Source organism: Tubulanus polymorphus, chromosome 1, assembly GCF_964204645.1.
Source record: "Tubulanus polymorphus chromosome 1, tnTubPoly1.2, whole genome shotgun sequence".
Classification (NCBI taxonomy): Eukaryota; Metazoa; Nemertea; class Palaeonemertea; order Tubulaniformes; family Tubulanidae; genus Tubulanus; species Tubulanus polymorphus.
Window position 1 is genome coordinate 31,446,360 of NC_134025.1, and position 13,980 is coordinate 31,460,339.

At 38.0% G+C, this 13,980-nt stretch overlaps 1 protein-coding gene across 3 annotated transcripts; it reads left to right on the forward strand.

The window, feature by feature from the left end:
• Positions 1–62: 62 nt before the first annotated feature.
• Positions 63–8,781, forward strand: LOC141905153 (monocarboxylate transporter 10-like). Of its 3 annotated transcripts, none has more exons than XM_074793937.1 (7): positions 63–84; positions 1,712–2,045; positions 3,796–4,403; positions 4,711–5,077; positions 6,449–6,555; positions 6,671–6,749; positions 7,097–8,781. In XM_074793937.1, exons 2-7 carry the CDS (start codon positions 1,772–1,774, stop codon positions 7,387–7,389), a joined length of 1,728 nt encoding a protein of 575 aa, XP_074650038.1. In that variant the 5' UTR covers positions 63–84; positions 1,712–1,771; the 3' UTR covers positions 7,390–8,781. The 3 variants fall into 3 exon arrangements, with proteins under 3 accessions (XP_074650038.1, XP_074650046.1, XP_074650030.1); XM_074793945.1 differs by lacking the exon at positions 63–84 and adding an exon at positions 90–123; XM_074793929.1 differs by lacking the exon at positions 63–84 and adding an exon at positions 1,055–1,141.
• The last annotated feature ends 5,199 nt before the right edge of the window (positions 8,782–13,980 follow it).

The window sequence follows — 13,980 nt, forward strand, 5'->3', positions numbered from 1 at the left end:
GTTGAATCGCATCCCGAGGCCCGAAAACCAACAAAACCGTCAGGTGCTGCCACACCAGCACACTGGCGATCAGCTGATAGCTGGGTAAGTAAACAGTGGAAAGTCCCCAAAATGTTTCGCTGTGTAAGTCATTCATGTGTGACATTTGCTATTGCAGGCGTGACGAGCAGGGGTGTGAGACACTAGGGGAGGTCACTGATCAGTTTAGACGGGTTTAAGGGCTAGGGTGGGTGCACATGGCATGGGCCAGCCGCAGCCCTCCACCAAAAATTATTCATTATTGATTCCTGAAGAACAAAACAGACTTCACTAAATAATTAAAAGAAGACCTAATTAAAACCAATTAATTGATTATATTTGAGTGTTTATTTAATGTTATTTACTGTTAGTTGACGCATGGTCAATGGTACAAATAGCTTGCAGGAGCTGCCCTTTATATTCACTCAACTCAAACTGGTTCTGACTGAGAATTTACTGGTGTCGTAGTCTGTCTGGGGTCATCTAAGGGGTTCAGGGTTCTGGACCCCTGCCTGCCTGTTTGGGATGCTCTCTTGTTGTCGGGACAGCGATTGTTAAAACCTGCTGCGAATTTGACGCCAAACTCTTTTTTTTAGAAATTATGTAAGACCTTGTGACCTTTGTAAGTTAGTTAGTTACCTAATTGTTGGTGGAAAGCTTTTATAATCAGATGGTTTTATGGTTAAACCACGTACAGGCGAGTCATATTGTTTACTCAAATATCCTATCTCATATCTAGACAGGTCATCATTCGCTGTACCTGTGACCCTCAGAACTCTACTGAAATAACATTCGTGATATTCGAATGCCAAATGTCATATCTATTCACCGATAACTTCATTATTGTCTTTATTACATATTATACGGGTATAATATCTGAGAGTGGTTGCAATTTAGAAAAAATTAACATTTTATCTGTGTAATTACAAAAAACCATTCCAGGTAAAGATATAATTTGTGAGTAATTGTAAATCCGGTTTAGTCGGTATATGCAGATAAGGGATTGATTTTGAAAGTTGAAGTTCATATTGAATTCACCTCGTCGCGTGTGCGTACGTTAGGCAGTCATTGTTGAGATATAAACCCGACACCTCAAACTGTGTCGTCGTCGTAGTAATCAAAGGTTTGCATTTTCAGTCTTTCAGTGATTCAAATGAGTGATAAATATTTTAATAATTTTAACACCAAATTCCGCAGCTTAATACTACACAGTTGAAATGGTTCTTTTCTAAAATTCTGATTCTGTTCAAAATGTTTATTTCTGATTGTAAAACTTGATCCTGTTTCTTCGAATTCATCATTCCTAAATTTATTTTGTGGAGCTCAACCCTAGAATGATTCTAATTACTGGTGACAAACTCTTTTCTAAATGTTTAACGATTTAAATTGGTCATAATTAGTTTTGTGGAATTGGATCATATAGCTATCATTAGTTATGTGTATGGAATGAAAAGGTGGGTGTATTGTTCCCACACTGGTTAAACAGCCAAAAATGACCTTTCACAGTCAAAGGAGTATCCCTCAGTCCATGGTTTAGTTTTATGATCAGGTATTTTCTCATCTTGGTATAATAAATCCATCAGATTATAGAAGCTTATGACACCAATGACACCAATGGTTAGGTCACTGTGTGTGTCATAATAAATCATTATTATAAACCATGAATTTTGAGTCTTCATTTCATACGTTTCAGGTTTGGAAAATGTGTTGAATTTATAATTTGTGTAAAAGCGATGTGAAACGGAAAACAGAAATGACACAAACGTCGACAGCCGCTGAGCAGAAAGATCTGCTTAAACCCAGCGGTAAAAATCAGAAATCTGATTTACAGAACGGAGATGTTAAAGATGTGAAGCCGGATGAGGATGAAATAGCTGAAGGTGGATACGGATGGCTCGTCTGTTTCGCGTCGTTCTGGACAAACGGAACCGTATTCGGAACTATCAATACATTTGGTATATTCTATCAGGCGATGTTAAAGGAATATACAACTGAGAAAGATAGCAGTGATATCAGTTTTAAAACGGGTACGTCTCTAAAATCAGTCGACGGAAAAACACCAACAATATCCTCTATAATCTCACTTCTCCTTTGGGATTTTGTATCATTGATATAATAACACAAACTGTGTTTCAATAAAGGTTATAATATCCCCTATTCATACCCCATTTTCCTCTTAACTGACACAGTCTGAAAGCAGTTTTTCTGGGGTGTTCAAAAAATTCAGAAATTTTTATCTTACTTACACAGTCTTATAGCATTATTTTCATTGTTTATCGGATTTTATATCATTACAACACAAACTCAAAGCATGTTACCCTGATGTTTGTAAAATCCCCCATTTATTTTTCCATTACTCTTACTGACAATCTTTAAGCAGCTTTCAGCCCTTTCTGCCATATATGTTATCTTATAATTCTGACTAAGTGTTTTGGACAAAAATATTGAGATCGATTTTTTAAAAAGGCGCATTGTAGTACGCGGTAGTGTGAATCGACCCCTGGGAATCATATAGATTAATCTATATATCGGATTAATGTAAAGCTTGTTGTCATATGACAGTCTCGTCTCATCCATTTCAAACAATGAGAATAATAACCTATATTTGTACTGCATTAACTATTGTTTATTAATAGCAGTAAATTGTAAATTAAAACCTGACCTCGACGTGGTTCCTATGATCCATTTTGAATTTGAATTAGTTGTTATAACAAAAATATCAGGACTCGGTTCTACAGTTGTGAGTTTATAGTAGTATAAGTGGGGTTACTATTAGATTTACAATCCGTTACTGCTAGTCTTTGATAAAATTGAGCTGAATTCTAATGGACTCTTTAACGGATATCAGTCAGTGTCTGATGAATATTAAAGTCCAAAGTCTATCACATACTTTCAATACAATAGGTACAACTAATATAGTCAGGTTTATAAAGGAAATGTGACCTAGAATTTACACAACTGCATTAATTAGATTTCTACTGCATAATACATAATAAGGTTTCCATTTGACGTAAAGATTTTTTTTTTTAGATTCATTTGCCGTTTGAAAAAGGTTCCTGTAAAAGTTTCTTTTCAATGCGACTTGTAAGAACATAGAAAATGACGTATTCTATTCTTGCTATTGTTAATAGTAAACTGTACAGTTTTTGGTCCCTTTGTGAAAATAACATGAATGATGATTGTATTCCACATCAATTTCATAGAATTAACTGATTCCAGTTTTATATTTCACTCAATATTTGTTTAACTGTAAATATCTTCTTAGACTAGAACGAATATCTGTCGGTTTTAGGAAAGATTTATTGTACTAAACACAGTGTTTAAATCTTATAGTTGGAAGAATAAGAATTGATTCATCAGGGTCTCACCGAGACAAATGTTAGGAATTTCTTCTGTCGAAAAAAGTCCGAGAAGTCATCTAAAAATCTGAGAAAAGTCGGGGAAATTTGTTGAGATTGTTAGATCACGCTTAAAATCGAGCAGGTTTTGTCTACGACTCACGTATATGACTGTGTTTATTGATTGGATTCTTAACAGATCAGAGTCGGGGAAAACAATTTAGTGGCCAACCTGTTCATTCATTCAATTCTCAATATAATTCAGGAATCCAGTTCCGCATTTAAAACTAGTTCATTTCAAATGTGTTTAAAACTTATTATTATTATTTAACCATATTTGGTTCTTTATTCAATAAAATACTGCTTTAAACCATAAAACATTGATACATCATGAATTCAGATATTGTAGCTGTAATGATGTGTGTTTTATTTATTTCAGCGTGGGTCGGATCAGTAACTATAGGAATGGTATTCTTCATGTCGCCGATAGTGAGTATAGTTACAGACCGTATCGGGATTCGGAAGACGGCGTTCGCCGGTGCAAGTCTAGCGTTTATCGGAATGTTATCGAGTTCGTTCGTTAAACGGTTAGAATTGTTGTATCTAACGTACGGATTGTTGCTAGGTATCGGCTCGTCGTTCGTTTATACGCCGTCGCTCATTATACTCGGACACTACTTCCAGCGCCACCTGGGGATCGCTAACGGAATCGTAACGTTCGGTAGCGCCGTTTTTACGATCGTGCTGCCGTTCGCGTTAAAGGAGATGTTAAAACTGATCGGTTTAAGTCACACGCTTCAAGCGATGAGCTCCCTCTATTTCATACTCATATTTCTTACGTTGCTATGGAAACCCGTATTGAAACATAAACACTCGGAATTAAATCACTTGTTGTCGACGGAGAGTTTAGTTCGCGCTGTCGGCGGCTGCTGTCGATTCATCGGTAAATATTTGAATATGGGAATCTGGAGGAATCGAGCGTACGTGATCTGGGTGCTGTCAGTAGGAACTGCGTTATTCGGTTACTTCGTGCCTTTCGTCCATTTGGTAAGTAACGTTTCGATCCTCCCTCGGAGGGGATTCATCGCGAGACTGCCTACACTGATCAGATTGCCTGTGAGCTACAGATAACCATTGAGATATTAACCCTGGGTAGATAATGTTTTCTGATTGGCTTATATCGGCATCATGGCTCATGGCGCGAGTACTTGACCGCTTGGCTCCAATCAGGCAGGGTATTTTGCATTGGCTTAGTCTCACGATGCCATCAGGTTTGAATCCCTGTCGAGGGAGGAGAGAATGAATCCCGCCCTTGAATTCTGTTATTAATTGTAGAATGTTGTTTATATTTCAGGTGAAATACACAAACGAAAATCTACCCGGTTCGAATCCAGAACTGTTGATTATGTGTATAGGTGGCGTATCAGGAGTTTCTCGATTAGCCGCCGGAAAATTATCCGATTCTCCAAAAATCAATCGCATTCGTCTTCAACAAGGATCGTTTGCAATAATGGGAATATTGACGACGTTGATACCGCTGGCGAACGCGTTCTGGCAACTGGCTATAATCTGTGTTATAATGGGTTTATGTGACGGAACGTTTGTTTGTTTGTTAGGCCCGATAGCGTTCGATATCGTCGGCCCGAGAGGGGCGTCTCAAGCGATGGGTTTCCTCTTGGGTTTATTGTCGATACCGATGACCGCGGGGCCTCCGATTGCTGGTAAGTTATAATATCAAAAACACCTGTAACAACAGTTAAACCTCTCAACAATAAATCCAGTTAAACCTCTTTACAACCAATGCCTTTAATTCTCGCTGTACAGAGATTAGAACGTTACGCCACCTTGTGGTCACTCAACTCATTAATTTCCCAGGTTAATGAGTATCATACAGATATAACTATTCAATAGGATTATGGGTATATTGTGTGTAGGGTATGAAATGGTTAACACTATTACAGTAAACACCTTTGACCGTGTGGTCATCCGTGGTCACATGGATACTGTTTACTGTTCAAATGTATATTAAATTCTGGATAAAGTTTTCTGCGTTTGCTGTAGAGAGGTTTAACTATAGAGAGATTCTCATATACTTAAAAACAAACGAGGAAATTTTGTTGCAAGTTTTCAAAGCAATCTTTGTAATAGCCATGCTTTGGTTTATGTACTACTGAAATCACCTGATTTCAAAGTCCGACTGAAATGTGACACTGTTACGATATCGATACTAAAGTTCAAATGTTCTACGTAGATCCCACCGTGTGATTTTATTTTTTGATTTATCGTTTTATATCCAGATATAAAAAAAAACAAATTTCCATGAATTTTATTATTGTTAGTTATTCATGATGAATGATTGTATTTTCTCTCAAGGACATTCAAAGGTCACGATAGGTAAAAAACACAATATCCGTGTTGATGCGATGAGGAGAGAATCCCACAATGATAATAAAATGAATAAACTACTATCTCGAAGTTTCATTTTCGGACTTTTTATTATCATTGTGGGATTCTCTCCTCACATTCAAAGGTCACTGTGATTATTAATACATGAGACCAATTGCGATTTTTACAGCCCAAAAATGGTCTGAAATCTTGTCTTTAAGTTTGGCTATATAGAATTGAAATAGTCTAAGACTGGTGTTGAATCTAAAGCTATGACTGACCGTTTGAAATATTGACCTCTGAATTTTAGTCATAATTTCAGGAAACTTGGTCAAACTTATCGTCAAACTCTGGATGAGTGTACTGAAATACAGTCAACCCCCGATATACCGCCCTCCCATATACCGCCAACCCGCCTACCGCCAGGTTTTCTCAATGTACGTCTCTATACAAATACATAGTAAAACCCCCCCGATATACCGCCCTCCCATATACCGCCACCCCGCCTACCACCACCCCGCCTACCACCAGGTTATCTCAATGTACATCTCAATACAAATACATAGTTAAACACCCCCGATATACCACCATACTTTCTAAACCGCCAAAATCGTTTTGCATCGATGTGGGCGGTATATCGGGGGCTGACTGTTAACTCATTGTCATTGTGTTTTTATATCTGATGCTATGATTTCTTGTTTTTGAAGGGTTATTATACGACGTAATGGGTTCGTATAACGTAGCGTTTCATTGCGCGGGGGCGCCGCCTCTGATCGGTGCTATTATCATGTTCTTTATTCCGAAGCTTGTACAAGTATGTATAAACATAAACGTAGAATCTAATTGATTTAATGTCACAATTAAAGTATTTGAATTAAACAGTAATTTCTAAAACTGATTGTGGAATATTGATTATTTGTTATTTCCAGCATTTCCCGGCTGTAACGCACGCTGAAGAGGAAATCATCATGTCGAAATTAAATCTCTACGGAGACGATGGAAAACAAGGTAAATTCAGTAGTTAACTCTTCGAGTCGTCGTCCTTGTTGTCAGGATTATTTTGACGTTTATCTTTTCATACCTTAACATACAGGACCAAGTTCCACAGTTGTGAGTTAGAGTTAACTCTGAGTTAAACTTAGTTCATTTTCAATGTTTTAACCCAGGGTCAAATCTTAACTCAGAACTGTGGAACTGGACCCTGTAGTTTTGCATCATTTGTTACTTGTCTTGAGAAGGGGTATATGTTAACCCGAAAACGTTCCACTTATTCAACATGATTTATATATATATGGACAATGAAACTGTTTGTTCTTTTATGAATTTTTATTTTGACGTTTATTGATTAATTTCAGATGAGTTTAAATTACATTCGAGTGGAGTTTGGCATCGAGGTGAATTAATGGATTATATCCCGCCGACTCGACGGAGGTCGTCTGCTGCCGGTCATCGTCAAGAGTTACTCGTATTAAACAGCAGTTTAAACCTATCAAACCTCGTTAAACCTCACGAGGCTGTTGTTCAATTTGACGAGCACCCGGCTACCGCCGTTATTAGTAACGGTCATAGTTCACACCAGGTGGAGCCACTCGATGAAAACAATGAAAATAACTCGGATGAAATATCGGAAAGAGAGTCAGTTATTTGAACAATTCATTAAAGCAGAACTATCCTGTGACCAGGTGAACTATCCTGTGACCTGGTGAACTATCCTGTGACCTGGTGAACTATCCTGTGACCTGGTGAACTATCCTGTGACCAGGTGAACTATCCTGTGACCAGGTGAACTATCCTGTAACCAGGTGAACTATCCTGTGACCAGGTGAACTATCCTGTGATCAGGTGAACTATCCTGTGACCAGGTGAACTATCCTGTGACCAGGTGAACTATCCTGTGACCAGGTAAACTATCGTGTGACCAGGTGAACTATCCTGTGACCAGGTGAACTATCCTGTGACCAGGTGAACTATCCTGTGACCAGGTGAACTATCCTGTGACCAGGTGAACTATCCTGTGACCAGGTGAACTATCCTGTGACCAGGTGAACTATCCTGTGACCAGGTGAACTATCCTGTGACCAGGTGAACTATCCTGTGACCAGGTGAACTATCCTGTGACCTGGTGAACTATCCTGTGACCAGGTGAACTATCCTATGACCCGGTCGAGGGGTTTGTGAACTATCCTATGACCAGGTTGAGGGGTTAGAAAATAAATTTACTACCATGCTGCTTAGTATTTTCTGTGTTTTCTGCTATAAAACTGTTAATATAAAATATACCTGTGTGTATTGTATGATTAGATTTTATGTATGTATTTTAATGTTTCTGAAAACATCGAGCTTTATTTCTTTTTTTAACGAAATTGATTTGGGAGTAATCAAAAATGCTCAAGAATCAAAATGCTGCCCGGTCATTTTGTCGGTTTTGACATTTTATGTGGTTATGATGTTTTAATAACTTAGTTCTTATGAATATTATCTGTGCTTCAAACGGTCCAAACCTTGTTTTATTTGGATATGTTCACTGTTTTTATGGCAACTTGTCAAAATCAAATCACAATTCTGATGATTGTATTTTTTCTGAATTTTATCTGGGTATTTTTTGTTGAAAAATGAAAGTCGTATTGGTGATTTGATTGAACTTGTATTATAAATGTTAGAGACTGTTGATTGTTTGAATGCGAGCGTTTAACATTAGAACCCCGAGTGACGTATTTACTCATTGCGTTTAAAAGTCTTAAAAACAGTAAGATAAGACATGACTTAAATTAGAGAGATTTCAGAAGACACAGGATGAAACAGTGCTAAGTTTACTGATTGATTTGAGGTAAAAGTTATCAGAATGCTGAACACCGAGTCAATTAGTTCATACTTCTCTTCAGGTGACTTTGTTAATGTTACTTAAATTATATATCAGCGCATTGTATTACATTGTAATATTCAGACTAGGAGGTCAAGGTTATTATGTAGATTTGTCTGATATATTGTGTACCTACTTCTAAATGCTAAATGATAATAAAATCTTTCATTATCTGATAAATCTTCCATTTTGCTATTTCATTATTATTCGGGATGTTACAGGGAGCCGGGATGAGATTAATGGAAACCATGTCACCTATAACTGATATCAGTCACTAAATGAGCTGGACACCAATAGGCCCTGCCCTATCGGCCTACAACTGTCCGTTACATAAATGATGACGATGATGTCCCGGGTTCGAACCCATTCCATCGCCGCAGAAACTGATTCTAATTACTGTCATTGAATGGGTCTGGTGCTAAATAGATGATAAATTAGGCCAGACTCTAAACCAAGTCTTCTGACTGGTACTGATTCAATACGATATATAGGCTACTTTTTAACGATATGTTCGCCATCTATTGGAATTTTGCTGAACTATCAAATCAGAATTAACCGCGATGGCGAACAAAAGCTAAATTTCGCAAACGCCATCTATCGGAAATATAGTTAGAAAAAATAGTAATGTCTCGGGTTCGAACCCAGTAATTACTGATACTCATTCCATGTGTATTCCGTGTAAATATTAATAGACTTCATGTCTGAGCAGCTGAGATGAAACTCCCCTTTCTGTTCATTGGGTTATGTGCGACTAAATCAAATGAATCTTGATTCGGCACTATTTAAATAAGATACGATGCATTTATCCATTTTCTGCAAAATAGATTCACTTGACTCTTTCGCGAAATTTCAACTAAAGTAAAACATGTTTCAAACAAGTTCTAACAATAGTTTACGAGATAAACGAGCTGCATTTGATGAATGAGAAATGATGAAATGTGTCGTAAACAGTCTGTCGAATTCAATCGTCGAAACGAGACAATTCTATAGAGAATCAGCCTATAATGAGTGGACTCAACATTCAATTGACTAATAAAGAAAATTCAACTCAGATAGTTTCATACAATATTATTAGAACAGTCTTACACAGAGCTACGATCATTTATCTGAATCTTCAGGATCCAGTTCCGCAGTTCGGAGTTAAGATTTGACCCTGGGTTAAAACAGTGAAAATGAACTAACTTTAACTCAGAGTTAACTCTAACTCACAACTGTGGAACCGGGTCCAGAGGTACTGCTGATAAAAGTTTGATAACATTTCTAGTATCAGTACCACAATGAGTGGTACAGCAATGCAACTCACCTCGTGTCAACGGTTTCAAACTCGTCCGGTTCAATTCAGATTAAAATTCAATATATTTGGGATGTTATCTCCCCGCGTCAGTACTGGTTATAACATTCAACGCATTCACGCTGTTTGTTCTAAAACGATTTAAATCTGATGTTTATTTTCTCATCAAAATTCTCGCTATGATCGCTATACAATCATTCTGTATCCGCTGAGAACTGCGTACATTTACACCGTTTTGGTAGTTAATTGGATAACTGGTATTTTGGGTGGATTTTTATTTCAATATCTTTGCCGTTTTTCTATATATTTCAGATGACACGTAACTGGTGCACTGTACTGCTCAGTCTAGAGCGGTTAATCGTCGTATTGCTTCCAATGAAAACTCGTAAAATTCCCCTAAAATCAATCTGGAAATAGGCGATATTGTTTATTTCATTGCTGAGTTTTTTCGGATATTTCTGTCAAATTTTACCCACAAACCATCTTGAAATCCTGAAATGTCCAGAATATTGGCCATACATAACACGGCGTACCACGTGGATCCGGTATGCTGGTAACATTGGATACTGGTATTACGACTTTTCGGAGAGGTTTTTATACCTGTACCTAACAAACTGTGACGATTCCAATGTGCATTTTAGTTTTTATCAATTCGATTCTGATTTCGGTGACATTTTACCGTCGGGTTACTCGACGTGCAGAACTCGGTGTAAGTGATGAATCGTCTAGAAGAGAAATGAGGGTTTTAAGGATGGTTTTATCAGTAGTTTTATTGTCTGTCATTTGTAAAGGTTTCGGTTTTGTGGACCGTTAAAGGGATTTACGTCACATCAGAAATCCTTAGGCACTGTTTGAGGATGATCCATTATGGATCGCGCTTATGATCGCGCTTATTGCTAACACTCTACGTCCAATAATTAAGTCAATATCTCAAGGAACCTATTTAGTATTCAATCCATACGAAAGAAATATCTTTAAATGAAAAAATGGGACAGAAATATACAAAAATAATGATCTCAACTTCCAGTTTTCCCAGCAGCAAAAAAAGGCCAACCCTAGTTGCAGCATAACACTAACCCTAGCTCGACAATTTCCCTAACCCTAGCTCGACTGAGACTCGAACTCGGGCCCCTCACGTGCAAACACAGAGTGTCTACCACTAGACCCAAGAGTTCTGGTGAATGACACCGCTTGTTAGTTAACCTAAGCACGTATATTCACCAGGCCAACACTAGGGTTTCTGCGTTTATTCACCAGGCCAACACTAGGATTTCTGCGTTTTTCACCAGGCCAACACTACGGTTTCTGCGTTTATTAAACAGGCCAACACTAGGGTTTCTGCGTTTATTCACCAGGCCAACACTTGGGTTTCTGCGGTTTATTCACCAGGCCAACACTAGGGTTATTGACCATACGTTACATGGCGCTCCGAAACGAAGCCGATCCGTTACACCTCTATTGATATCGCTTACTGGATTTTTAGTTTTTCGGCAAGGTTTTTATTCATGTAACTAACTGTGACGATTCCACTGTTCTGTTTGTTTTTTATAAATCTAATTCTGATTTCGGTGACATTTTACCGTCGGGTAACTCGACGTTCACAGCTCGGTGTAACTGAATCATCTAGAAGAGAAATGAGGGTTTTAAGGTGGTTTTATCAGTAGTTCTAGTGTTTATTATTTGTGAAGGCTTTGGTTTGTCGACCGTTTAAGACCGCTAGGTTGCATCGCTTTTAGGACCACGCCTTATGGTTTTAGACAAATCACTTTGACATTTTCAATCATTGATTCCTCAGTAAACTTTAACATACATTGTGTGACAAATGAGAAATTCAGAAAAACAGCCTTTAAAATAATTAAATAAGAACTAATGAAATCCTGGAAACATTGAACCTCAGGTCAATGGGCACCAAACATAGATTAACTAACCCGTGGCACCAGTATATAGTGAGCCGAAGACTTCCAACTGAGACGGAATATTACATGTGGTGCCTTGGAAGTTTGTATACAAATACCGCCGTCCCGCTGGATCCCTTATTAAAGCATCTTCTATTCTATAAAAAACACAATCTTGTAATTTGGTCCAAAAATTAAAAAATCGAAGGTCATCCGTAACCCTCGGGACCCTCGGGACTCGAACCCGGGTCTCTGACATGGAAACCCAGAGTGTCAACCACTAGACCATAGAGTTCTGGTGGCTGACGAAGTATATGAGTTTGTCCGGCCAGTGTAGTGACTGGTGACCACTGGTGATCACACCTGATTGGTCACCAGTCACCAATCAGGTGTTGACTATATTCGCTAATAATACACCCTATCATTCACCGTTGTCCAGTCCGTTACTAGGGAAATTCCAAGGTCACTACAGTTCTCAGTTGTAATGATGATGGCTGATGATAACCTGGGCCCGTTTTCATAGACTGAGTATCAAAGTTATTCCTAGGGGTAAATCCTCAATCTGGTTGACAACCACCATAGTTACAATGAGAAACCATGGTGATAACTGATAAATTTCAAAACATTCCTGGGGACTATTTTTCTTCCGCAGTTCATCTCGACTAATGGTAAAGTTCACTTTCACGTTATATATGTTGCTCTGCTGTGTAAATTAACATTTTAAAATTGCAAAATAAATTTGCTGTGTCGTTTTTAACATTTCCAACACGATACAGATACTGATATTGCTGCAGCGCTAATTGGGGTTTGGTCGACACCAAACACAATCTGTTTCGCTCTCATGTAGCGTAGAACGGACCGCGGCATCATCCGCTCCTTTGGAATATCTGGAATAGCGAAACGTCAGTATTGCATGCAAGTCGCTTGAAAATGTCACGTGGTTATTGTACGATCAGATCCTATATATTGAAGATTGGAATCTACATTCAATTCACTCTTCACTAAGAGACAATTCAAACAGATTCATTCAATAACAGATTTTCTAATGCTGATGAAAACGCTTGATAACATTTCTAATATCAGCAGTACTACAATGAGTGGTCCAGCAATGCAACTCGACTGGTGTCAGATATTTCAAACTCAACCGGTTCAATTCAGGTTAAAATTCAGTGTGTTAATGTATTTGGGATGTTATCTACCCGCGTCAGTACTGGGTATAACATTTAACGCATTCACGCTGTTTGTTCTAAAACGATTTAAATCTGATGTTTATTTTCTAATCAAAATTCTCGCTTTAAACGATCTTTTGTTTATGATCACGACATTCATTCTGTATCCGCTGAGAACTGCGTACATTTACGCCGTTTTGGGAGATATTGTGTTTCGCGTAGATGACTGGTTTTTCGGGTGGATTTTTATTACAATATCTTTGCCGTTTTTCTATATATTTCAGATGACGCGTAACTGGTGCACTGTACTGCTCAGTCTAGAGCGGTTAATCGTCGTATTGTTTCCTATCAAATCCCGTAGAATTCCCAAAAAGTTTATCTCAAAATATACGATGTTGTTTATTTCATTGCTTGGATTTTGCGGACATTTCTGTCGATTTCTACCTCGATTGCATCTAGGATTCTTGAACTGTCCAGATTATTGGCCATACATTACGCGACGTACACCTACCACGTGGATCCGGTGGCACAGTATAAGGCTGGGATACTGGGTTTTCTCGTTATCGGAGATATATCTTTTCCTGTACCTAACCGTGTCCATTCCAATGTGCTTTTTAGTTTTTATCAATTCGATTCTTATTTCGGTGACATTTTATCGTCGGGTTACTCGACGTTCAAAGCTCGGTGTAACTGATGAATCGTCTAGAAGAGAAATGAGGGTTTTAAGGATGGTTTTATCTGTAGTTCTAGTGTTTTTCATTTGTGAAGGTTTCGGTTTTGTCGACCGTAATACTAGACTGTTCCACTTTAGAATGCGCGATCTCACCGTTGGTTTTAGACAAATCGCTTTGGCATTTTCTATCATTGATTCTTCAGTAAACTTTATCATATATTGTTCGACAAATGAGAAATTCAGAAAGACATCTATTGATATTGTAAGTAAAGCCTGCTCTAAGAGAGTTTTGTGATGAATTGTTGCCGATGCGAAGTTGAGATGATCTATCAGTAAATAGACGTAATTGAT